Source organism: Schistocerca serialis, chromosome 3 (genome assembly GCF_023864345.2).
Source record: "Schistocerca serialis cubense isolate TAMUIC-IGC-003099 chromosome 3, iqSchSeri2.2, whole genome shotgun sequence".
In the NCBI taxonomy this organism is placed as follows: Eukaryota; Metazoa; Arthropoda; class Insecta; order Orthoptera; family Acrididae; genus Schistocerca; species Schistocerca serialis.
This window is the reverse complement of record NC_064640.1, coordinates 602,503,088-602,529,239: the sequence shown is the minus strand read 5'-3', so window position 1 is coordinate 602,529,239 and position 26,152 is coordinate 602,503,088. Positions and strand designations below refer to the sequence as shown.

General features: G+C 40.5%; 1 protein-coding gene across 4 annotated transcripts in view; it reads right to left on the bottom strand.

Annotated features, from left to right (window-relative positions):
• The window catches only part of LOC126470485 (terminal uridylyltransferase 4-like), a 204,560-nt gene that overhangs the window by 56,121 nt on the left and 122,287 nt on the right, over nucleotides 1-26,152 (bottom strand). For all 4 annotated transcript variants that reach the window (XM_050098356.1, XM_050098355.1, XM_050098357.1 and 1 more), the window contains 2 exons: nucleotides 11,678-11,864; nucleotides 10,725-10,875 (listed from right to left, as the gene is read on the bottom strand). In XM_050098356.1, coding sequence (XP_049954313.1) covers nucleotides 10,725-10,875; nucleotides 11,678-11,864 — 338 coding nt within the window. The remainder of the gene's footprint in view (nucleotides 1-10,724; nucleotides 10,876-11,677; nucleotides 11,865-26,152) is intronic.

Genomic DNA, 26,152 nt, shown 5'->3' with positions numbered 1-26,152 from the left:
ATTGTCTCAAAATATGGTAGAAAACCCAAAGAGATTCTGGTCGAATGTAAAGTACACCAGTGGCAAAAAAACAGTCAATACAGTCACTGGGCAATAGCGATGGAATTGTTACCAATGATGGTGTCACTAAAGCGGAGTTACTAAATACAGTTTTCCGTAATTCCTTCAGGAAAGAAGATAAAGTAAATATTCCAGAATTCGAAACTAGAACGGCTGTTAGCATGAATGACATAAAAGTAGATATCTTAGGTGTTGCGAAACAACTCAAATCACTTAATAAAGGCACGTCTTCTGGTCCAGATGGTACACCAATCAGGTTCCTTTCAGGGTATGCAGACACAATAGCACCTTTCTTAGCAATCATACACAACCGCTCACTTGACGAAAGGTCTGTTCCTAAAGACTGGAAAATAGCACAGGTCACACCAATATTCAAGAAAGGAAATAGGAGTAACCCATTGAATTACAGACCCATCACTGGCCTCAATTTGCAGTAGGATTTTGGAGCATATACTGTACTCGAACATTATGAATCACCTTGAAGAAAATGACTTATTGATACATAACCAGCACGGATTCAGAAAATATCGTTCTTGTGCAACACAGCTAGCTCTATATTCCCATGAAGTAATGAGTTCTGTTGACAAGGTATCTCAGATCGATTCCATATTCCTAGATTTCCAGAAGGCTTTCAACACAGTTCCTCACAAGTGACTGTTAATCAAATTCCGTGCATATGGAGTGTCGTCTCAGTTGTGTGACTGGATTCATGATTTCCTCTCTCAGATGTCACATTTCGTAGCGATGGACGGTAAATTGAGTAGAACAGAAGTGATATCTGGCGTTCCGCAAGGTAGTGTCATAGGCCCTCTGATATTCCCGGTTTACATAAATGATCTAGGTGATAATCTGAGCAGCCCCCTTAGACTGTTTGCAGATGACGCTGTAATTTACCGTCTAGTAAAATCAGCAGATGGTCAATTCCAATTAAAAAATGATCTAGAGAGAATTTCTGTATGGTGCAAAAAGTGGAAATTGGCAGTAAACAAAGAAAAAACTGCGAGGTCATCCACATGGGTACTAAAAGAAATCCAATAAATTTTGGGTATATGATAAATCACACAAATCTAAGGGCTGTCAATTCGACTAAATGCCTAGGAATTACAATTATGAGTGGGGGTTTTAATATTTGCTTCCTGAAAGAATCAAAACAAAAAACTGATCTTTTAAACCTCCTTTTAACTTTTAAATTAAAGCCTAAAATAGAAGCAGCAACATGGATAACAGCAACATCAGTGTCAACCATTCACCAAATATTTATAAATATGTCATGTAAAAACAATAGACAAACTTTCAATACCTATTTTGGGGATCACAATGTACAAATAATTTCTGTAGAACTAAAAAATCATTGTCAACTTTCAAAACAGTCTGTATCACCTGTTGTTTGAGCTACAGTGAACAAAATATAAATTCCTTTCTTTATTTCCTAACCAGGAAAAAATGGGAAGAAGTTTACAACATTGCAGGAACAAATGAAAAGTTTGATTCTTTCAGCGACATCATCTGCTATTACTTTGAACTACGTTCTCCCCCCCCCCCCTCCCCCCCCCCCTCCCAAAAGAAAGAAGATACTGCAGAAAAATAAGAAAAGAAACTGGCTCACACCAGGCATACTGATATCACTTAAGAAAAAGATATTACTGTATAAAGGATCAAAACAACAGAAAAACCATGAGATTTTGATGTTTACTTTAGGAGATACAAGCATATCCTGAACAGTCATTAAAATGTCTAAGAAACTGACAAATGAGAATTTTGTAAAAAGTGGCCCCCAAAAAAAATTAAGCCTATATGGGACATAGTAAGAAAAGAAACAAGGAAACAATGTGAAGAACACCACAATATTGACTTACTGTAAAACTCAAGCAAAATATCAGACCCAAAAAAAGTTGGAAACAAATTTAACTCCTACTTTACAAAAGTACAGTAAATCTTATCAAAATGCACCCACCAACTGCTAGGAAAGAACAAGTTCCAAATAGCTTAAATAACTGTCTTTCTTTTTATATTCAAAAGATGAGAAAGAAGTATCAAATGTCATTAGAGCACTAAAACTAAAAATTCATCTGGGATTGGTAACACCCCTGATGATACTTTAAAGAAATTCTCAGCAATAATAGCAAAAGGTGCTGCAGATGTTTGTAATTCCTCAGTGGCTAATGGGATTTTCCCTGAAAAGTTAAAAACAGCAAAAGTGAGGTCTCTGTTTAAAAAGGGTCAGAGGTAAATAATTACAGACTAATCTCTTTACTGTCTGGCGTTTCTAAAATATTAGAACAAAATATTTTATAAGAGGTTGGTTCATTTTATGGAAGAAAATATCCTCTTCTCAAAATCACAGCATGGTTTCCATAAATGAAGGCCCATAGAAACTGCTATCTTTGATTTTATAAATGAAGCCCTGACCTCAATAGACCATAAACAACACTTGTTGTTGTTGTTGTTGTTGTTGTTGTTGTGGTCTTCAGTCCTGAGACTGGTTTGATGCAGCTCTCCATGCTACTCTATCCTGTGCAAGCTTCTTCATCTCCCAGTACCTACTGCAACCTACATCCTTCTGAATCTGCTTAGTGAATTCATCTCTTGGTCTCCCCCTATGATTTTTACCCTCCACGCTGCCCTCCAATACTAAATTGGTGATCCCTTGATGCCTCAGAACATGTCCTACCAACCGATCCCTTCTTCTGGTCAAGTTGTGCCACAAACTTCTCTTCTCCCCAATCCTATTCAATACTTCATCATTAGTTATGTGATCTACCCATCTAATCTTCAGCATTCTTCTGTAGCACCACATTTCAAAAGCTTCTATTCTCTTCTTGTCCAAAGTATTTACCGTCCATGTTTCACTTCCATACATGGCTACACTCCATACAAATACTTTCAGAAATAACTTCCTGACACTTAAATCTATACTCGATGTTAACAAATTTCTCTTCTTCAGAAACGCTTTCCTTGCCATTGCCAGTCTACATTTTATATCCTCTCTACTTCGTCCATCATCAGTTATTTTGCTCCCCAAATAGCAAAACTCCTTTACTACTTTAAGTGTCTCATTTCCTAATCTAAAACCTTCAGCATCACCCGACTTAATTAGACTACATTCCATTATCCTCGTTTTGCTTTTGTTGATGTTCATCTTATATCCTCCCTTCAAGACACCATCCATTCCGTTCAACTGCTCTTCCAAGTCCTTTGCTGTCTCTGACAGAATTACAATGTCATCGGCGAACCTCAAAGTTTTTATTTCTTCTCCATGGATTTTAATACCTACTCCAAATTTTTCTTTTGTTTCCTTTACTGCTTGCTCAATATAGAGATTGAATAACATCGGGGAGAGGCTACAACCCTGTCTCACTCCCTTCCCAACCACTGCTTCCCTTTCATGTCCCTCGACTCTTATAACTGCCATCTGGTTTCTGTACAAGTTGTAAATAGCCTTTCGCTCCCTGTATTTTACCCCTGCCACCTTTAGAATTTGAAAGAGAGTATTCCAGTCAACATTGTCAAAAGCTTTCTCTAAGTCTACAAATGCTAGAAACGTAGGTTTGCCTTTCCTTAATCTTTCTTCTAAGATAAGTCGTAAGGTCAGTATTGCCTCACGTGTTCCAGTATTTCTACGGAATCCAAACTGATCTTCCCCGAGGTCGGCTTCTACTAGTTTTTCCATTCGTCTGTAAAGAATTCGTGTTAGTACTTTGCAGCTGTGGCTTATTAAACTGATGGTTCGGTAATTTTCACATCTGTCAACACCTGCTTTCTTTGGGATTGGAATTATTATATTCTTCTTGAAGTCTAAGGGTATTTCGCCTGTTTCGTACATCTTGCTCACCAGATGGTAGAGTTTTGTCAGGACTGGCTCTCCCAAGGCCGTCAGTAGTTCCAATGGAATTTTGTCTACTCCGGGGGCCTTGTTTCGACTCAGGTCCTTCAGTGCTCTGTCAAACTCTTCACGCAGTATCGTATCTCCCATTTCATCTTCATCTACATCCTCTTCCATTTCCATAATATTGTCCTCAAGTGCATCGCCCTTGTATAGACCCTCTATATACTCCTTCCACCTTTCTGCTTTCCCTTCTTTGCTTAGAACTGGGTTTCCATCTGAGCTCTTGATGTTCATACATGTGGTTCTCTTATCTCCAAAGGTCTCTTTAATTTTCCTGTAGGCAGTATCTATCTTACCCCTAGTGAGATAAGCCTCTACATCCTTACATTTGTCCTCTAGCCATCCCTGCTTAGCCAGTTTGCACTTCCTGTCGATCTCATTTTTGAGACGTTTGTATTCCTTTTTGCCTGCTTCATTTACTGCATTTTTATATTTTCTCCTTTCATCAATTAAATTCAATATTTCTTCTGTTACCCAAGGATTTCTACTAACCCTCTTCTTTTTACCTACTTGATCGTCTGCTGCCTTCACTACTTCATCCCTCAGAGCTACCCATTCTTCTTCTACTGTATTTCTTTCCCTCATTCCTTTCAATTGTTCCCTTATGCTCTCCCTGAAACTCTGTACAACCTCTGGTTTAGTCAGTTTATCCAGGTCCCATCTCCTTAAATTCCCACCTTTTTGCAGTTTCTTCAGTTTTAATCTACAGTTCATAACCAATAGATTGTGGTCAGAGTCCACATCTGCCCCTGGAAATGTCTTACAATTTAAAACCTGGTTCCTAAATCTCTGTCTTACCATTATATAATCTATCTGATACCTTTTAGTATCTCCAGGGTTCTTCCATGTATACAACCTTCTATCATGATTCTTAAACCAAGTGTTAGCTATGATTAAGTTGTGCTCTGTGCAAAATTCTATCAGGTGGCTTCCTCTTTCATTTCTTCCACCCAATCCATATTCACCTACTACGTTTCCTTCTCTCCCTTTTCCTACACTCGAATTCCAGTCACCCATGACTATTAAATTTTCGTCTCCCTTCACTATCTGAATAATTTCTTTTATTTCATCATACATTTCTTCAATTTCTTCGTCATCTGCAGAGCTAGTTGGCATATAAACTTGTACTACTGTAGTAGGTGTGGGCTTCGTATCTATCTTGGCCACAATAATGCGTTCACTATGCTGTTTGTAGTAGCTTACCCGCATTCCTATTTTCCTATTCATTATTAAACCTACTCCTGCATTACCCCTATTTGACTTTGTGTTTATAACCCTTATAACACTTATCTGCTATATTTTTGGACGTCACCAAAGCTTTTGATGTCATTAACCATAAACTACTACTCTCAAAATTGGAACATGTAGGTGTCAGTGGACTGGGACACAGTTGGATACAATAATACCTGAAAAATTGACAACAAATACTGGAACTTAAGTATCAAGAAGGAAGCAACACACATAGATAGATAGATAGACATATACAAGTCAGGGAAATAAAGCGTTAAATATGGTGTGCCCCAAGGTTCCATTCTAGGTCCAATCTTGTTCCTGCTGTTTACAATTGTTTATAAATCAGTCAGCAACACCTTCCCAGACATGTATAAAGTTTGCAGATGACACCAACAGTCTGATAAAAAGGAAGACTGTAGAGGAACTGGAGAATAAAATTGAGGTACACATGTTACACAACTGATTGGTTCTCCAGAAACAGTCTTATCATAAATGCAGAAAAGACAATAACTATGAATTTACATACAACACAAAGGATACACCCCTCGAACTCTATCATAATGTTATCTGACAAACAAACAGAAACTGTAAATAGCACTAAATTGCTTGGAATATGGATCCAAGGAAACCTAAAGTGGCAAAGTTCCATCAATAAGTAATTAAGGACCACCTGCTATTGCATGGAAACTCTTACTGGCCGCATGACACAACAAATGATAAAAATATATATTACACACAGGTGGAATCATTGTCGAGATACAGCATAATTTTTTGGGCCAACTCACCTGCCAGCAGAAGTTGCTTTATTGTCCAAAAAAGAATTTTAAGGACCACAGGTAATGTAACTACTAGAAGTCCACACAAGCCAACATTTAAGAACCTACAAATTCTTCCACTACCTCGTTATAAATTTTGGAAGTTACATGTTTCACTAAGGAAACAACAGACACTGAAGACCAACTAGTGCAAAAAAAATGAAACCGTTCATACGTACAGTACACGGCAGAAAATGGAACTGCATAGTGAATATGCAAAAACAAGACAAGATGGGCCCCTACTAGCAGGGAAAAAACTTTACAACAAATTACCACACCACATTCAGATGTAAAAAAATTTAACGAATTTTAAAATGGCTCTAAAAATGTATCTTCTAAATAAACTGTACTATAGTGTCGATGAATATACACATCTTAAACCATAAATAAGCTAGTGAAGCTAGCTGCTTTCTAAAATGTGGATGCATTCCTGTAGAATACTACAGCCAGTAACATAATCAGTGTTAGTGTATGTCACACAAATTCTAAATATTTTCTAATCTTTAAATTTGTGTCACTTGTACAAATGCAAAAGCTGTAAACTATAGTCATGAAGAGCCACAAAAACTGTAAACATTACTCTGCTTTTTTAATTAATAAGACTGTCATTTATTCATAAGAAAGATACCATGATTTAATGTAAATTTGTTTCTTTTTTTAAATAAACTGTGATCAACATGATGTAAAAATAGTACAAATCCTCTTGCTTTTTAACTAGTACACTTGATATAAGTTCTTGAGAAGAGCATGAAGACAGTAATCTGTATGTATATGTTTGCTTACAGTTTTATGTATGTACAACTTTTTATATTTTAGTAAATATGCAATTCATAATAATCACACATAAATTCACGTTGTCTCATCTCATCATCTCACAAAAATTGACTTGTTCATAATCAATTTGTAGCTATGTACAAATATGAAACAGATCAATAAAACAATCAATCAATCAATTTAACTCATCAATACAATGTGCAAGCATTAAAATATTACAGACTGTTGCATGGGCTAGTATTACAACACTACGATAAAATATTTCAGTACATGTAGATGGAATAACAATTTTTAAATGGATAAGTATCTGTTTTGCACCCCAGGAAACATCACATGCTGAGCAGAAGTAACCACTCTAACAGGAACTGAGAAGACTTAGATCAACAAGCTCCAGACAGTTGTTGATTTAAGTACAGAGGAAGTCTGCCAGACAGGATCTGAAGGCATCCCAGTTTCCTGTGAGATACTAGCGGAAGTATACAAAAGGACAAGACACATTTTCATCAGTAGCATCTTCCCAGTCTTGGTTGGCAACCTGTGATTTAAGGTATGTCTGCCGTGTGAACTAGAGACTTGACCAGTTCTTTTGTGTTCGAGCTGTAAATTTCTTGAACTATGTTGCTGTATGGCAGACACACATTTTTTAATGGAGAAATACCTACACAATGAAAACTGTCACCTGATTCGGGGAGTGAGAAGGGAGGGGTGGGGGGTGCACATGGGGAATCTTTCAGTTAAGTGAAATTCTGATAATCAAGTTGCCACTTTCTCATTCATACAGGGCGACAATTATCAAACTAATAAAAAGAACATAAATTAGTTACAATTACAGCAGTCACACTCTTTATTCAACATGTAAATGTCACTACTGATATTTAGATTTAGGTTATGACATGTTCAAAATGTCTGCCATCATTGCCGATGATGTGGCGCACACAAATAGCAAAATTCTTCATGACCCACTGAAGTGTCGGAACACCAATGCTGTCGATGACCTCCTGAATGGCTGTTTTCAGGTCAGTAATGGTTTTGGGGTTATTACTGTACACCTCGTATTTAATACAGCCCCACACAGAGGAGTCACATGTGTGTTCAGATCTGTAGAATATGGCGGACAATTGAGGCCCATGTCAGTGGACCCTGGGTACCTTTGAGCCAAAATGCAGTCCCCGAAGTGCTCCTCCAGGACATCAAACACACTCCTGCTTTGATGGAGTCAAGTTCCACCTTGCATGTACTACGAAATGAGGGTAGCTTTAAATAATGGGGATGAAATCATCTTCCAAAACCTTCACGTAGCGTTCCGTAGTCATTGTGCCAGCAAGGAATATTGCATTGATTATTCTGTGATTCGACATTGCATACCACACAATCACCCGTTGAGGGTGAAGAGACTTCTTGATCGTGAAATGTGGTTTCTCAAGTCCCCCAAATGCACCAACTTTGCTTACTGACAAACCCATTCATATGAAAGTGGGATTCATTGCTAAACCAAACCATATGGTACATACTAATTCCCATCATGCCCCGTGGCCAACCATGCAGTTTGAACATCCTAATGCAAACTGTGCAGAAGTTATGATGATTTTATTTCATGCAGTTCAATAACTGACACCCTGCAAATTAATCAGTTATGATATGACATGTGAGGGAATACTCAAATCACGAACAAAGAAGGTTACTACAGCATGCAAAAATATTAACTCTATTTAAATGAATTTATTTGGACTGACATTTAATACCACAATAACACTATTATCCATCAGAATCTGACAGAAAATTCCAGAATTTTATTCAAATACTACAAAATTGTTAAGGCTTTCATGGCCCCTTGTTGACAAACTGCCTCTTGGCTTTGTCTCCGGTTCTTCGACTGATGTTCGTTTGATGATTTTTCTGATGTTTCGTCAGCACATGTGGCTGGCATTGTCAACAATTCACCCTCCATTGCCGGTGGTGGACTGGAGTCGAGCTTGCGGCCGCAGATTATATGTGCCTGGCATGCCAACATCCAAGGGCATCTCTGTGGTTCAGTCTCACACAGTGTGTGCTCTACCACAGTAAATTTCTCCACCTGCCCTGCCGCTTTATGTTTGGTGATCCTGGTATTGACTGATTGTCCAGTCATTCCAACATGGACTTTTCCGCATGTACATAGTATGCATTATATTCCCAACACTGCAAGTGGGCCCCTTTTCTCCTTTGCCGATCTGAGTCTCTCTTCAATCTTCTTTGTTGGTTCATAAGCAGTCTTTTATGCCATGTTTGCACACTATAATCTGTCCGTCACTCTGGGAATGTATGGTTGAAATGCCATGTAAGACATTTCTTTTTCCAATGTGTCACTCTGCTGAGTGTTTGACACCCTGAAGCTTCTTATGTAGCTGATGGAGTACCCATTCCTCCACCAAACGCTTTCCAGGTGCTGCAGCTCATATAGTCGTCTTGCTCATGTTACAAGCATATTAACCACACCTCTCTTCCGGCTCCAGTGGTGATCTGACAGTCTGTGCAGGTATTGGTCCATGTGTGTCAGTTTTCGATACACGCTGTGTTCCAGGTTTTCAAGATCCCTTGTGACCAGCACATCTAGAAAGGGTAGCTGTTTGTCCTTTTCTAATTCCATGATAAATTTTATGTCTGCGTGGAAGCTGTTCAAGTGTGTTACGAAGTCACCGAGCTGTTCTCACCAGGGCACCACACAATGAAGATATCACAGATATATCTGTACCACACCTTAGGTTTACAGGGTGCCAAGTCCTGTGGCTGTGTTTCAGACTGTTCCATTATCAAGTTGGCCACTACCGAACTGAGTGGACTACCCACGGCGACTCCTTCCAACTCTTTATAGAAGTTCACATTCCACATGAAACAGCTCATGGCAATACATGTATGAAAGAGCCTGGTGACGTCTTGCTATGTGTAAGCTGGTGAAACATTTGGCCTTTCTGCTCAAGCATGTGGGAAAGACTGATGCGTATATAAAGGACTCTGGACATTTCACTGAGAAGCTGAAGAAACAAAAACTTGGACCAAACAACAACCTGGTCAGCTTTTACGTTGTTTGTTGTGCACTATGATTGTATGGGGATGTGCATGAGAGAAAACTGCTTCTTTCAGTCCTTTCTGCTTACATTTCAGAGTCAGATTTATTTATTTATTTATTCTTGTCTTTCCCTTTCGGTCTTATTCAGTTTCCTGTGGTTTACTGGTTCCATCTATCAACTTATTTTTGAGACTTAAGTTTCCATCACACTTTACTCTCTGAAAGCCAGCGGTGAAATCTGGAAATTGTCAAATGACACCGGCAGAATCTCATTTTTCAAATCCCCACAAACGAAAGACAGAGATCCTATCATTCTCATCAACTCTATTCTGACTTACAACTACGTCACTTTTGAGAGACATCCTTAAAGAAGTCACGTGAAGTAACTTCAGTTTTTTCTTCCATGTAATCAACATGCCTGCTGGATATTTCATTCTACTTTTTATGTGTGTGTTAGAGAGAGTAACATGTTTGCAGAAGTATACATACATATGCACCTTCAGTGACAGCAATCCACAGAAGTAGTTGTGGGAAAACTACAGCAATTGCAATATAGCTCCAACTTTCACTGTGTGATCTTCATTTTTTTTGCTGTAATAATAAAAATAATTTTGAAAAATCTAATAGAGCACTAGATCTAGGAGCAACTGCAGATACTCTTGCAACTACTGAGGGAGGGTACTGAATGTAGAATTAGCAGGCTTGTTCAACATACGGACATACGTGTACTTTGGCTGTGTCTAAATGTATTTTTCTACTGTACACAGGAGAAAGAGAGAAACCTGTTTGCCCACAGAGAACACAGGGTTTGATTGATTTCATTTGACCTTCCCTCTCATAACAGATTTCAAATTTTGCAGAGCTATGTAAATCCTGGAAAATTAATATGTATTTTGGTTAAAATACTTACCCCATTGAGCCTCTGATGGTTTGCCCTTTTCTGCACTAATGGGTGCTAATGGCAATACTGGTGGTTGGACATGCTGAAGATAAAACACTGTCATCACAGCAAAAGCATGTTTTGGAAGTCCACCATCATCTTGACTGGCAAGTTTGCAAACCTATAAATTATACAATAAATAGCTCTCAAATGGCACTGGAAATGAAGACAAGTCACATGAGATGAGCAAACCAAAGGAACCACAGTAAAGGGAATGTAGTGTGTTTGAAATGTAAACTACTACTACTACTACTACTACTACTACTACTACCACCACCACCACCACCACCACCACCACGACTATTTCTCTCTCTCTCTCTCTCTCTCTCTCTCTCTCTTTCTCTCTCCACCCCCCACCCTCCTGTGATAGCCTAAGATGTTTCTTAAAATTTAACAAATTTTCATACAGTCCAAATACCCCAAACATGAAAATGGTTACACACTAGTATGATCATACATTTCATAAATAATTTCAATTCAGTATCACAGCTCAGAGCCACATTACCACAAAGTGGTGAGGAATTGCAGCAGATATTGCAAATAGACACCTGTTGCACAATGTTTTCACCCAAGTTGAGTCAAAGAAGCAGCATATGGTTTGGGTGATCTGGATTCTGACTTTTGTAAAGTAACATTTGCAATCCCATTTGCTTCTATACCTTGTAAACCATGTATTACTACCACAGATCAAGTGTTAAAAAATTTCAATTAGTCACATACCGTTTCCTAGAGATATTCAGTTGCAGCCAAAACAGTTCTCTGAACAATTTCAGAGGATTTAAGACTAACCAGCAAAAATAATAGTTTCATAAATATAACAATGGTACATATTATATTAATGAGACTTATTGTAGAGCTTTGTTATTAGTGCAACATCAGACATACATAATACAAGTGCTTATATCCACAGTATAGCGACTTACTTCTGCCCAATGACGGAATGTTATGCCCAATGGAAGAACTCTATCATCTATAGCACCATAATTTGACAAGAGTTCTGATAGCTTCACAGCTTCAGTATTATTCAATGCAACATCACATGAGAAGTCATTTTCTCTATCTCGGAATGTTATTAATGGCAGTTCACACCCAACATTTAGAGTTACATCTCTGCAAAACAAAATTTCAAACAAATCAAAAATCAAAAATGTTGCAAATAAATTATTTATTTTCAATACTGGCAGTTCTGTTAGTGCAAATAATAAATAAGTGGCCATGCACAGGTACACTGCAGTGCAGTACCCTCATGTTTCATTACGGGAAATGACACTGCTTAAACCACAGCAGTAGGTGCACTAAGTATTAACCTGCTCTATCACTGGTCAGTAAGTATAGTACATCATTCCAAAACTACAGACAGAGAATTTAGTAATACCAACACAAGAGATCAGGAAGCATTCAGTTTTGTTAAACATTAGATGCCAAATAATTACTGACAAAATATAATTCAGTCTTAATGATATGTGTGATACAATGTGACACTATCCAGTAGTAATTATGATTTTGTCAATCAATCTTTCTACGATCTGTTGATCATACAGTTATGATTTTTGCCTATGCAATATATGAAGTCTTTCTTGACAAAATTTTTTTTTTATATTTTTGACCACTACAATTATATGTGTATGCCAGGCACATTTCCTCATAGAATATGAAGACATAGTTGGCTTTAAACAGTAATATGTACGTTGAATGCTATTAGTAACTACATACATTGTCCTTCACTTCTAATAACGATGTGTTGCAAGAATGCAAGCTATCACTCCAGCTTCAGTTCAAGAAACTATGGAACCAAATAAAAATTACACGATTGCTCCATGAAGTTTAAAAATGTAACTGACTAATTTCCTAATAAATAATTATTTTAACTATACTATCTTTGGTGGCCCATATCTGGTACATTCACACTCTGAGAATGCCTTGTTGAAGTAACACCTCAGAAACAGAAGAGCGTCTCCATCGGCACACTCAAGCCAGCCTTCCTGCTGAGGAATATTGATCCCAGGTCACCCATGCCAGCTTCAAGTAAACAACCAGCTCCAGGTATCAAACTTCCAGAGTGTTATCAGCCAATCCAATGAACTATACATTCCGATAGAACAGTACACTTCCGAAAGAAGTAACTCAGTGTTAACTCGAGAGGAACTAGGTGTAGAGTTGCAACGAATGCAATGAAATATTAAGTCTGTTAAAAATATTGCTACTCATTGGAGTAGTTAGTCTGTTCTTTCTGTTCATAATTTCAGCTGCATCATTTGCAGCTTTCGTAGGAGCACTGTACTACCAGAATGTATAGCTCATTGAATTGGCTGACAACACTCTGGAGGTTTTTGATATCTGGAGCAGGTTGTTTACTTGAAGCTTACGTGGATGATCTGGGATTCATATTCCTGAGCAGGAAGTCTGGCTTGAGCATGCCGATGAAGATGTTCTGATTCTGAGGTGTTCCTGCAATAAGGCATTTCTCATAGTGTGCATGTACCAGATATGGTCCATTACAGATAGATTGGAGAGGTTTGCTCTGTGCATCATGTCTGATGGATAAATGTGAAGAGGTAAGTTCAAGATGGATGAAGATAGATGTTGTAGCATGATGACAAACATTTACTGGTTTAAATGATGCTATGTGTTGCTTCAAAATGAAAATTAAAACTGGAATGCGACACTCCACTGGCATAGGATCAAAGAAATCAGCTGCAAGTCATTCTTGCAGTGGTGGTGGTATATTCTGGATTCTCATCCACATGGAGAACCATTAATATCATTGACAAGTTTTCGACCCAGTCATACTCTTAATGCTGCTCTTTAATGTTGTGATGACACCATTCAACTTTGTCATTCAATGCCGAATGGTATGCAGTGGCTCTGACATAGCATACACTTAGGGTATTTGTGAGTGGAGAGAACACTGACATTCAAATTGCTGTTCTCCTTTGGACTCCAAAATACACGATCTATTATGACAGTGAATGCTGGCAGAAATGCCCTTCAGTGGAACTGCCCCTGGCCAATGTGTAAACCTGTCGATCACTGTTAAGAAATAGGTGAAGCTTTGAGAGCAAGGTAATGATCCTACCAGATCAGTACAGATACGCAAGAAACTACCATAAACTTCTTTGAAAGTTCCACATGCATTGTTTGTATGTTTAGAAATGTATGTTATGAACATGTTGAGAGTGAACAGATACTTTTGCCTGAAGCTTTATATCTTGTTTCAGAGCAGGCAAAATGAAGTACTGTCAAATCAAATCCACTCTGCCTATGATACCATGAGTCTGAATTCTTTGGCCAGTTTGGGTCATTGCTTTGTGCCTTCATATGAAATGATGGCTGGCAACATGATGTCTGCACTATGGAACATGTATTAGTAAGAATACTCTCTCATTCAAGAAGGTATCAAGTATCTGTGGTGAACTGCCTTAGAAATAAAAGATGGTGCATTTGCCTTGGTGTTGCTGTTTCCTGGGTGCTTTTTAAGGGCAACTGTTAATGGTTTATCACCTTGGAGAAGATACCAAACATGTGTGACTGCTGTGTGTGTTCCCAAATATTCACAATCATATGTACCACAACTACTTTGTGTGTTGGTGAGAGACTTGGAGAAATATGCAAGTGGTTCATGTGTTCCTTCTCACAACTGGTGTAGAGAAGCCCCTACAGCATAGTTCAAAGCAGCCACCATCAAAATTAAGGGAAGATCTATTAAGGGATATGAGCAAATCAAGTTGCATTTGCTACATCTTTTAACTTCTTGAATGATTGGTCTGCTCTATCAGTCCATGAAACAGAGGGGGAGAGGGAATTTAGTGTTTAATGTCCCATTGACAACGAGGTTATTCAAGACAGAGCACAAGCTCATATTAGGGAAGGGTAGTGAAGGAAATCAGCAGTGCTCTTGCAAAGGAACCATCCCAGCATTTGCCTTAAGTGACTGAGGAAAATCACAGAAAACCTAAGTCTGGATAGCCGCATGCGGGTTTGAACTATCATCCTCCTGAATGCGAGTCCAGTGTGCTAACCACTGTGCTACCTCCCTCAGATCCATGGTACAAGGTGATTATCCTTCCTCCCTATATCGTTGCACAAGTTAAGCGTAGGTAGTTTAATCTCTTGCAGTATGTAGTAACATGTGAATGTAGAAATTCACTCGTATTAAAAACAAGAACTGCTACTATTTTAGGACAAGGAATGTCTTTGATTGACTTTTTAGGCTTTCCCGACATAATAGGTATTGAAAGTCTCTTTGGGTTTGCTGCTGGATCCTAAAATCAACGAGTCAATATTTCGGTGATTCAACTGTTCACCATCCTCAGGAGAACACTGCTTCTGCTGACGAGTCCCGCTGAGAACTGATGCCAGGCTGCAAATCGACGTCCTATATCGGCCTCCGAACAGTTCACAGTCCACGCAACGCCCATCATGGTTGCTGCCCTCCTAGACTGGGCACGTAGCGCCACCCTTTGTAGAACATCGGCAGCAATGATATATCGCACTCAGAGACTATTTTCGAAAACTCGGACTGGCCACACCGAAGAATGTTCTATTTTGATGCAGGATTCCACATTCTGCTAAGAGGAAACCCACTGTCCCTATTAATTAAATTATCCACAACCTAATTTCAATTACCTCTTTATAGACACTGTTCCAAGGCCGGAAGTGTTGGCAACTATCACAGTTTCATCAAATTTCATGTGGTGTCCCTCATTTAAGCAATGTCCTGCTACTGCCAATTTTTCTGGCTGTTGTAGCCTTGTATGACAACTATGTTCCACGCACCTGTCATGAACTGTGCGAATCGAGCAGCTGATGTAAGCCTTCCCCCATTGACACAGAATTTTGTATATACAAGTCTTCCTAAGCCCCAAATCATCATTCAGAATTGAGTAGTGCCCTTATCTTGGAAGGTGGACAGAATATACTCTTAAAGTTAAAACTCCTTAAAATTCTTCTAATCTTAAATGATATACCCCCAGCATAAGGAATAAAGGCCACCAATCTATTCTCCTCTTCATGCACTTCTGCTGATGGTCCAAACTCCATAGCCTGATGAATCTGCTTCTTGGAGTATCCCTTTTCCTTAAAAAAGGGGGCCATCAAAGGTGCAAGTTCTTGGGTTAAACTGTCTGCATTAGAAATGGCATACGTTCTGCATACCAAAGTCCTAGAGACACCACTGCGTTGGTATGGTGGATGACAACTCTTAGAATGCAGATACTGATCTGTGTGCATCAGCTTTTGGTGAACACTATTTCCCAAAGTAGCACCTGGTTTTTTGTAAACAACAACGTCCAAGAATGGAAGCATCCCATCACTTTCAACCTCCATGGTAAATTTAATACTGAGACAAAGAAAGCTGAAGTGGTCCAAAAATCTGTTAAGATCATTACGTCCATGTGGCCAGACTATTAGTGGAAAACTGGAAAGAGAATTGGTGAGGCTTTGTCATCATGTGCTGACAAACTATTTTTTATTTGACGGCAACGTTTTTGAACCGAACGAAGGAGTGGCTGTGGGTAGGCCTTTATCTACATCTACATCCATACTCCGCAAGCCACCTGACGGTGTGTGGCGGAGGGTACCTTGAGTACCTCTATCGGTTCTCCCTTCTATTCCATTCTCGTATTGTTCGTGGAAAGAAGGATTGTCAGTATGCCACTGTGTGGGCTCTAATCTCTCCGATTTTATCCTCATGGTCTCTTCGCGAGATATACGTAGGAGGGAGCAATATACTGCTTGACTCTTCAGTGAAGGTATGTTCTCGAAACTTTGACAAAAGCCCATACCAAGCTACTGAGCGTCTCTCCTGCAGAGTCTTCCACTGGAGTTTATCTATCATCTCCGTAATGCTTTCGCGATTACTAAATGATCCTGTAATGAAGCGCACTGCTCTCCGTTGGATCTTCTCTATATCTTCTATCAACCCTATCTGGTACGGATCCCACACTGCTGAGCAGTATTCAAGCAGTGGGCGAACAAGCGTACTGTAACCTACTTCCTTTGTTTTCGGATTGCATTTCCTTAGGATTCTTCCAATGAATCTCAGTCTGGCATCTGCTTTACCGACGATCAACATTATATGATCACTCCATTTTAAATCACTCCTAATGCTTGCTCCCAGATAATTTATGGTATTAACTGCTTCCAGTTGCTGACCTGCTATTTTGTAGCTAAATGATAAAGGATCTATCTTTCTGTGCATTCGCAGCACATTACACTTGTCTACATTGAGATTCAATTGCCATTCCCTGCACCATGCATCAATTCGCTGCAAATCCTCCTGCATTTCAGTACAATTTTCCATTGTTACAACCTCTCGATACACCACAGCATCATCCGCAAAAAGCCTCAGTGAACTTCCGATGTCATCCACAAGGTCATTTATGTATATTGTGAATAGCAACGGTCCTATGACACTCCCCTGCGGCACACCTGAAATCACTCTTACTTCGGAAGACTTCTCTCCATTGAGAATGACATGCTGCGTCCTGTTATCTAGGAACTCCTCAATCCAATCACACAATTGGTCTGATAGTCCATATGCTCTTACTTTGTTCATTAAACGACTGTGGGGAACTGTATCGAACGCCTTGCAGAAGTCAAGAAACACGTCATCTACCTGTGAACCCGTGTCTATGGCCCTCTGAGTCTCGTGGACGAATAGCGCGAGCTGGGTTTCACATGACCATCTTTTTCGAAACCCATGCTGATTCCTACAGAGTAGATTTCTAGTCTCCAGAAAAGTCATTATACTCGAACACAATACGTGTTCCAAAATTCTACAACTGATCGACGTTAGAGATATAGGTTTATAGTTCTGCACATCTACTCGACGTCCCTTCTCGAAAATGGGGATGACCTGTGCCCTTTTCCAATCCTTTGGAACGCTACGCTCTTCTAGAGACCTACGGTACACCGCTGCAAGAAGGGGGGCAAGTTCCTTCGCGTACTCTGTGTAAAATTGAACTGGTATCCCATCAGTTCCAGAGGCCTTCCCTCTTTTGAGCGATTTTAATTGTTTCTCTATCCCTCTGTCGTCTATTTCGATATCTACCATTTTGTCATCTGTGCGACAATCTAGAGAAGGAACTACAGTGCAATCTTCCTCTGTGAAACAACTTTGGAAAAAGACATTTAGTATTTCGGCCTTTAGTGTGTCATCCTCTGTTTCAGTACCATTTTGGTCACAGAGTGTCTGGACATTTTGTTTTGATCCACCTACCGCTTTGACATAAGACCAAAATTTCTTAGGATTTTCTGCCAAGTCAGTACATAGAACTTTACTTTCGAATTCATTGAACGCCTCTCGCATAGCCCTCCTCACACTACATTTCGCTTTGCGTAATTTTTGTTTGTCTGCAAGGCTTTGGCTATGTTTATGTTTGCTGTGAAGTTCCCTTTGCTTCTGCAGCAGTTTTCTAACTCGGTTGTTGTACCACGGTGGCTCTTTTCCATCTCTTACGATCTTGCTTGGCACATACTCATCTAACGCATTATGTACGACGGTTTTGAACTTTGTCCACTGATCCTCAACACTATCTGTACTTGAGACAAAACTTTTGTGTTGAGCCAACAGGTACTCTGAAATCTGCTTTTTGTCACTTTTTCTAAACAGAAAAATCTTCCTACCCTTTTTAATATTCCTATTTATGGCTGAAATCATCGATGCCGTAACCACTTTATGATCGCTGATTCCCTGTTCTGCGTTAACTTTTTCAAATAGTTCGGGTCTGTTTGTCACCAGAAGGTCTAATATGTTATCACCACGAGTCGGTTCTCTGTTTAACTGCTCAAGATAGTTTTCAGATAAAGCACTTAAAAGAATTTCACTGGATTCTTTGTCCCTGCCACCCGTTATGAACGTCGGAGTCTCCCAGTCTATATCCGGCAAATTAAAATCTCCACCCAGAACTATAACATGGTGGGGAAATCTACTCGAAATATTTTCCAAATTATCCTTCAGGTGCTCAGCCACAACAGCTGCTGAGCCAGGGTGCCTATAGAGACATCCAATTACCATGTCTGAGCCTGCTTTAACCGTGACCTTCACCCAAATCATTTCACATTTCGGATCTCCGTCAATTTCCTTCGATACTATTGCACTTCTTATCGCTATAAACACGCCTCCCCCTTCACTGTCCAGCCTGTCTCTGCGGTATACATTCCAATCTGAATTTAGGATTTCATTACTATTTACATCTGGTTTTCGCCAACTTTCTGTCCCTAGTACCATATGGGTGTTGTGACCGTTTATTAATGAGAGCAGTTCTGGGACCTTTCTGTAGACGCTCCTGCAGTTTACTATTAGCACACTAATATTGTTATTCCCTGTTGCATTTTGCCTACTCCTACCTTGCTGCGTCTCAGGAGGCGTCTTGTCGGGCCTAGGGAGGGGATTCTCTAACCTAAAAAACCTCCATGCGCACTCCACACGTACTCCGCTACCCTTGTAGCCGCTTCCGGCGTGTAGTGCACGCCTGACCTATTCAGGGGGACCCTACATTTCTCCACCCGATAGCGGAGGTCGAGAAATTTGCACCCCAGATCTCCGTAGAATCGTCTGAGCCTCTGGTTTAAGCCTTCCACTCGGCTCCAAACCAGAGGACCGCGATAGGTTCTGGGAACGATACTACAAATAGTTAGCTCTGATTTCACCCCGCGAGCAAGGCATTCCGCCTTCACCAATTCCGCCAACCGCCTGTACGAACTGAGGATGACTTCTGAACCCAGACGGCAGGAGTCATTGGTGCCGACATGAGTAACAATTTGCAGTCGGGTGCACCCAGTGCTCTCTATCGCCGCCGGCAGAGCCTCCTCCACATCTCGGATGAGACCCCCCGGCAAGCAGACAGAGTGAACACTGGCCTTCTTCCCCGACCTTCCCGCTATTTCCCTAAGGGGCTCCATCACCCGCCTAACGTTGGAGCTCCCAATAACTAATAAACCCCTCCCCCCGTGTGCCTGCTCGGATCTTGCTGAAGGAGCAGCCACATGTCCACTCACAGGCAGAGCGGGCGATGCCACACGGCCAGCCTCCACATTGACCATCCGCCTCGTGCGCCGCGAACGCCGCTGAACGCGCCACTCCCCTTGGGGAGAGGGTGGCCCAACCGCGCCCAGTACACGCGAAGATGTCTCGACAGCAGGGATAGTGGGTGAAGCATGTAACACCTTGGGTGTACCTTGCGACGTTCCAGACTCCCCACTGCCGCTACACTCCGAGGCAGCAGCCTGAAGACGGCTGACCACGGCCATCAACACGCTCAGCTGTTCGCGAACAGTGGCCAGCTCCTCCTGCGTCCGTACACAGCAGTCACACATCCTATCCATCCTAAGGAATCAATTTACTGAAGAGAGTTAATCAACCTTTAACTAGACTGCTAATTCACTAAAGGCGGCTGTTTATTAACTAAACTGTGGTTGCTAGGCACTTTTTGTAGAAAACAATGAAAATAGCACTACCTGTCTCTGGACTGTATTGAAAACAAACACTAGCACTACCGGTACTATGGCTGACTAAAGGGACTCTCTCTGACTGTATTCAAAACAAACACGAAATCTATGGAACACTATTAATAGCACCCGACAATTAAAGCTTCCTAAAAGCAAATACACACGGAAGAAGAAGTGACAAGTAAGAAAAATACAGTTAACACTTAAATTAAGGTAGCTCGCTACACAGCAGACGTGAAGCAGACGGCAGTTACGACTATCAGCGCTTGAAGTTCTGGTACTTTACCACCGCAGCTTCGACAGTTGACAATTACAATACCGATTGCTGCTTGGTCCCCGCATGTCCTGACTTTGCCCCGCACCCGTTGAGGCTGTTGCCCTTTCTGTACTTGCCCAAGGCCATCTAACCTAAAAAACCGCCCAGCCCACGCCACACAACCCCTGCTACCCGTGTAGCCGCTTGTTGCGTGTAGTGGACTCCTGACCTATCCAGTGGAACCCGAAACCCCACCACCCTATGGCGCAAGTCGAGGAATCTGCAGCCCACACGGTCGCAGAACCGTCTCAGCCTCTGATTCAGACCCTCCACTCGGCTCTGTACCAAAGGTCCGCAGTCAGTCCTGTCAACGATGCTGCAGATGGTGAGCTCTGCTTTCATCCCGCTAGCGAGACTGGCAGTCTTCACCAAATCAGATAGCCGCCGGAAGCCAGAGAGGATTTCCTCCGATCCATAGTGACACACATCATTGGTGCCGACATGAGCGACCACCTGTACCCTTCATGGCATCCGGAAGGACCCTTTCCACATCTGGAATGACTCCCCCCGGTATGCACACGGAGTGCACATTGGTTTTCTTCCCCTCTCTTGCTGCCATTTCCCTAAGGGGCCCCATTACGCGCCTGACGTTGGAGCTCCCAACTACCAGTAAGCCCACCCTCTGCGACTGCCCGGATCTTGCAGACTGAGGGGCAACCTCTGGAACAGGACAAGCAGCCATGTCAGGCCAAAGATCAGTATCAGCCTGAGACAGAGCCTGAATCCGGTTCGTCAGACAAACTGGAGAGGCTTTCCGTTCAGCCCTCCAGAATGTCTTTCGCCCCCTGCCACACCTTGAGACGACCTCCCACTCTACCACAGGTGAGGGATCAGCCTCAATGCGGGCAGTATCCCGGGCAACCGCAGTCGTAGTCCGATCAGGGGATGCGTGGGACGAGCTGGCCGTCCCTGACATACCCCCATCCGGACCCCCACAGTGATGCCCATTGGCAACAGCCTCAAGCTGTGTGACCGAAGCCAACACTGCCTGAAGCTGGGAGCGAAGGGATGCCAACTCAGCCTGCATCCGAACACAGCAGTTGCAGTCCCTATCCATGCTAAAAACTGTTTTGCAAAGAACGTCTGAACTAATCTACAGAGAGCGCAAACAAATCAACAAAATTTAAACGGTTATTAAAATACAAGATTGCCTAGTAAATGCAGTAATGCTGCTACTTGCGCACTGCTGACACTGCTCGGCGGCGGAAGGAGACTATGCGAATTTACACTATTCAGGTACTAAAACGCGATGCTACAACTCTCAAATACTATAATACGCCCGAAATTTATGAATTAAACACTGCAAGTACCAAAAACACGCAAAGAAATTAAGAATTAAACTATGTAACAAATGAGTGAGCTAGGAGTATACGACTTGCTGCTGCAGCTGCTTATCCAACGGCGGCAGGGAGCCGGTATGTAGAGCCTGTTGTATATCATTCACAACGAGGGCCAGCTGTGTCTCGCATGACCGCTGTTTCCTGCAGATGAGCTTCTCAGAGTCTAGAAAGGTCATTATGTCTGAACACAAAATATGTTCCATGATTCTACAACAAATCGATGTCAGTGAAATTGGCCAGTAATTATGCGCATCCGATTTTCTACCCTTTTAATAGATTGCTATGACCTGGGCCTTCTTCCAGTCCAGTGAAACTTTCCACTGTTCCAATGATCTCTAATAGATGATGGATAAGAATGGTGCTATATTTGTAGCATTGTCAACATATAATATTACGGGGATACCGTCTGGGCCAGATGCCTTCACGGAATCTAAGGATCTTAACTGTTTTACAATCCCAGATACACTCAACACTATGTCAGCCATCCTTGCATTTGTTCGATAATTGAAAGGGGGAATGGTGCTGCAGTCCTCTACCGTAAATGAGTTTCTGAAAGCTACGTTTAGAATTTTGGCCTTGTGTTTATCATCATCCATTACATTACCTGTACTGTCGGCAAGAGAAGGTATTTAATTATTTGTAGCGTTCATAGATTTTATGTACGACCAAAATTTTTTGAGGTTACTTTTAGAATCTGCAGAATCTGCAAATTCGTTAAAAGAATCTCTCATTGACCTTTTGACAGCTGCTTTCATTTCGCATAATTTTTGTTTGTCAGCGGGGCAGTGACTACGTTTAAAACAACTGCGCAAAATTCTCTGCTTTCCCAGTACCTTCCTAATATTTTTGTTATACCAATATGGAGGTACATGGATGATACCTTTTTCGTCTGGCCACATAAATGTTATACTCTCAACAAATTTTTGGATCACTTCAACTGCCTTCATCCCAGCATTAAATTTGTCAAAGAGGTTGAAAGTGATGGGATGCTTCCAGTCTTGGACGTTATGGTTTTAAAAAAAAAAGGGTGGCACCATCTCCCCAGCAACTGTGATGGATGGTGCATGCTCTGTGTACAGTAAGGAGGCCTATATAGGACATCGATTTGGAGCCTCGTATTAGTTCTCAGTGGGACTCATCAGCAGAAGCGGTGTTCTCTTTAAGATGACCAACAGCTGCAGCACTTAAATATCAAATAGAGTTGATTTTAGGATCCTGTAGAACACCTGAAGAGCCTTTGAAAGTCTCTGATATTGTTTTCACTTTTTCTTCTAATGGTGGAATTCCTTGATGTGATACACGATAATGCATCAATGATATCTCTCTCTCTCTCTCTCTCTCTCTCTCTCTCCCCAAAATTTCATTTTCCCCAAAATGTTTAGGTCATACTTATCCACCAAACTGAGAAAATATGAAAGATGCATTGTGCCTTCTTCCACCAATGCTGAAGTGAAAAGAATAGTATGTAAGTAAAGGCATATCATTCAAAATTCTATGAATAAATCACTGTAATATTGCGAAGACCAAATGACAATTTAAAAAATTCAGGAAGTCCAAATGGTTGAATTGCATCTGTTTTAGGCACATCTTTAGGCACAACCAGACTGTGGTGACAAGCTCAAATAAATTGGCTGTTGAAATCTTGTATATGATGTATCAGAAAGTGGTCTGGTACTGTGACAGCATTTGAAGTTCTATAGTCTCCACAAGTAGTTTTACTGCTACAGGTGTTCTACGTAGTCTCCCACCACTTTAGTGCAGGCACAGAACATTTGTACAACCACATGAAACTGTCAGAAAAGTCCTCCTTTGGGATGTTCCACAACTGGCGCAATATGCTGGCTTGAATGTCTAATGTCGTCAAAGCACTGACACTTCATGAGATTTTCTACACTTTGTTGTTTTGTGGTAGGTTCTTACTGATAATGCCAATCTCTGTACCCATGACAATTTCTTCTCGAAAAAAATTGTTTGCATATTGCATTTCAATTAAGTTGCCGCACGAATCCATGTGGTGTTGATTTTGTTCAGGAGTCAAATTGTGCATGACAAAAATTTGCTCAGACTTTTCTCTTCTTCAAAATATTCTCGAGAACATCTTGAAGATTTGATTTACTAGTGTCACTCCAACACAATTTGTAACAATGACACACAACAACAGCATATCCAAAACTTAAAATTGCTTTCTCACAACTGACTGATCAAATGCACATCTGTGGTTTCCAGCTGTTAGTTCCAACTGCCACCATAGTCACTGTGCAGACATCGCTAATACACCAGGAATAGAATCAATCTCTAAACTTTTTGGACGGATAGTGTATGACAGATTAACTGATGGTAAGTACAGGTATATGAGAGTACACTCAAAGGAAATGAGAAAATTTAACAATTTTACACTCAGAAGCTGCACATGGAGGAATTCGCGATTACCCTATACAACAGGAAATTTGATGATGTTCCAAATGAATAAATGAACAATGACAAGCACTCATAAGCAAGTGTTACACTGCAGCGACTAACAGGCACTGAAGTCCAATATCGAACATCTATGGTCTTGGCGAGCAGTATATGGATGTAAACATGTTTGGTACCAAAGATTTAGAGTTGGTGCTTGCTGTGTGGGCAGTAGTAGTGATTTTAAAGCCCGACAATGACAATCAGTTGGCTCTGGTTTTAAATTTTAAGGAGTGATGAGTGTAGTTTCTCTGAAAAACCTGAAGATTCGAGCTTGCATTCTACAAACATGTTGTCTGAGGTGAACAATAACTTATGTGGTTAAATAACAACAATGGAAATTCCTGGATAGAATAATATGTGAAATTAAGGAAAGGCAGCCATAGCTGACTGATGGATGGCGTCAAGAAATGTGCAGCAGAAAACAATATTCACACTTTTGAGCTCTCTCTCTCTCTCTCTCTCTCTCTCTCTCTCTCTCTCTCTCTCTCTCTCTCTCTCTCGGGGCTCGCGCGCGCATCCGCGCACGCTTTTGCTAGATGAAGAACATTAGCAATAGCTTGAAAACTTCTGTGAATACCATTTTCTGTTCTGTATTTCTATGCATCACAAATCTGTCAGCTTTGAGTGAGTGGTTACCTTTCCTTAATTGTATTTATTACATGGCTGAATGCTAATATTAAATTGTGGGTGTAGAACAGCCACTAGATGCAGTCTCGTAAAATGGGTAATTTTAAAAACAGTTTCAACCGGGTTCTGTAGAACCTGATTACTGTGGCTAGACTTGTCTACAAAGCAATTTCTCACTATTCTACATTGTTGGACACCAAGAAAGGCAAATCAAATTTTCTTGCCAGTTAAAATTCTACAATTATATAACTCCATATAATGTTACACTGCTGCAAATTCTGACATCATAGATGAGATTATATGTGAAGTATGGCTGAACTAATGAGAATTTCATAGAGAGAATATTATCTACTCCATTGCACTTAAATAGGAAGTAGCACAACTGAAAAACTAATACAGCGGATTGTTATGGGATGTATTATCTAAATATTTTGACTGCAATAAGAATGTTACTGTCATTACCCACAGAACAGGCAATCCCATATTAATCATGGACACTGAACTATAGCAAACAATATCTACTACATCATTTTAAGACCATAGCTGAAATTTATTGGACAGAACTATTGTGGGCACTAACAGCCCTCTGGAATTCCTAGCTCTGGTACTGAAGAATCGAATCAATATTTTAAAGATATAAATTTTACACAGACTAAAGTTCAAGATATGAGATTATCCCAAATACATATTGCTTTCTGTACAACTAATATTACAAAATCTACGACAACTGAAGTACTGCTACACACTATCTGAAAAATTCTCAGTAAGAAGCTAAAAACCAACATAAAACAGCAGACACTGACACCTTGAGCATTAACAACAACACAACAGAATCTTACTTCGAATTTTTAAGAAAATACAATGAAGACTATTATGTACAAGCAGGGGCCACCTCAGAAAACTTGAGGAATTCAGAAAGAAGTGAAATTATCAATGCCTGGTGCAAAGATTGGCAACTGACTCAATATAAGCAAATGTAATGTAAATAAGCACTAATGGATGAAAGAATCCTATATTGTTTGACTACAGGAAAGGCATCATCACGAGTCAATCACAAAGGTTTATTGTCTAGGTGTTAACTGCAGCAATTCAAAGTGGAATGACTGCATACAACTAGTTGCTGGGAAAGTAGATGCCAAGCTAAGAATCATAAGAAGAATTCTTAAAAAATGCAGCTCAGTTACAATGCTGCTTACAATACTCATGCC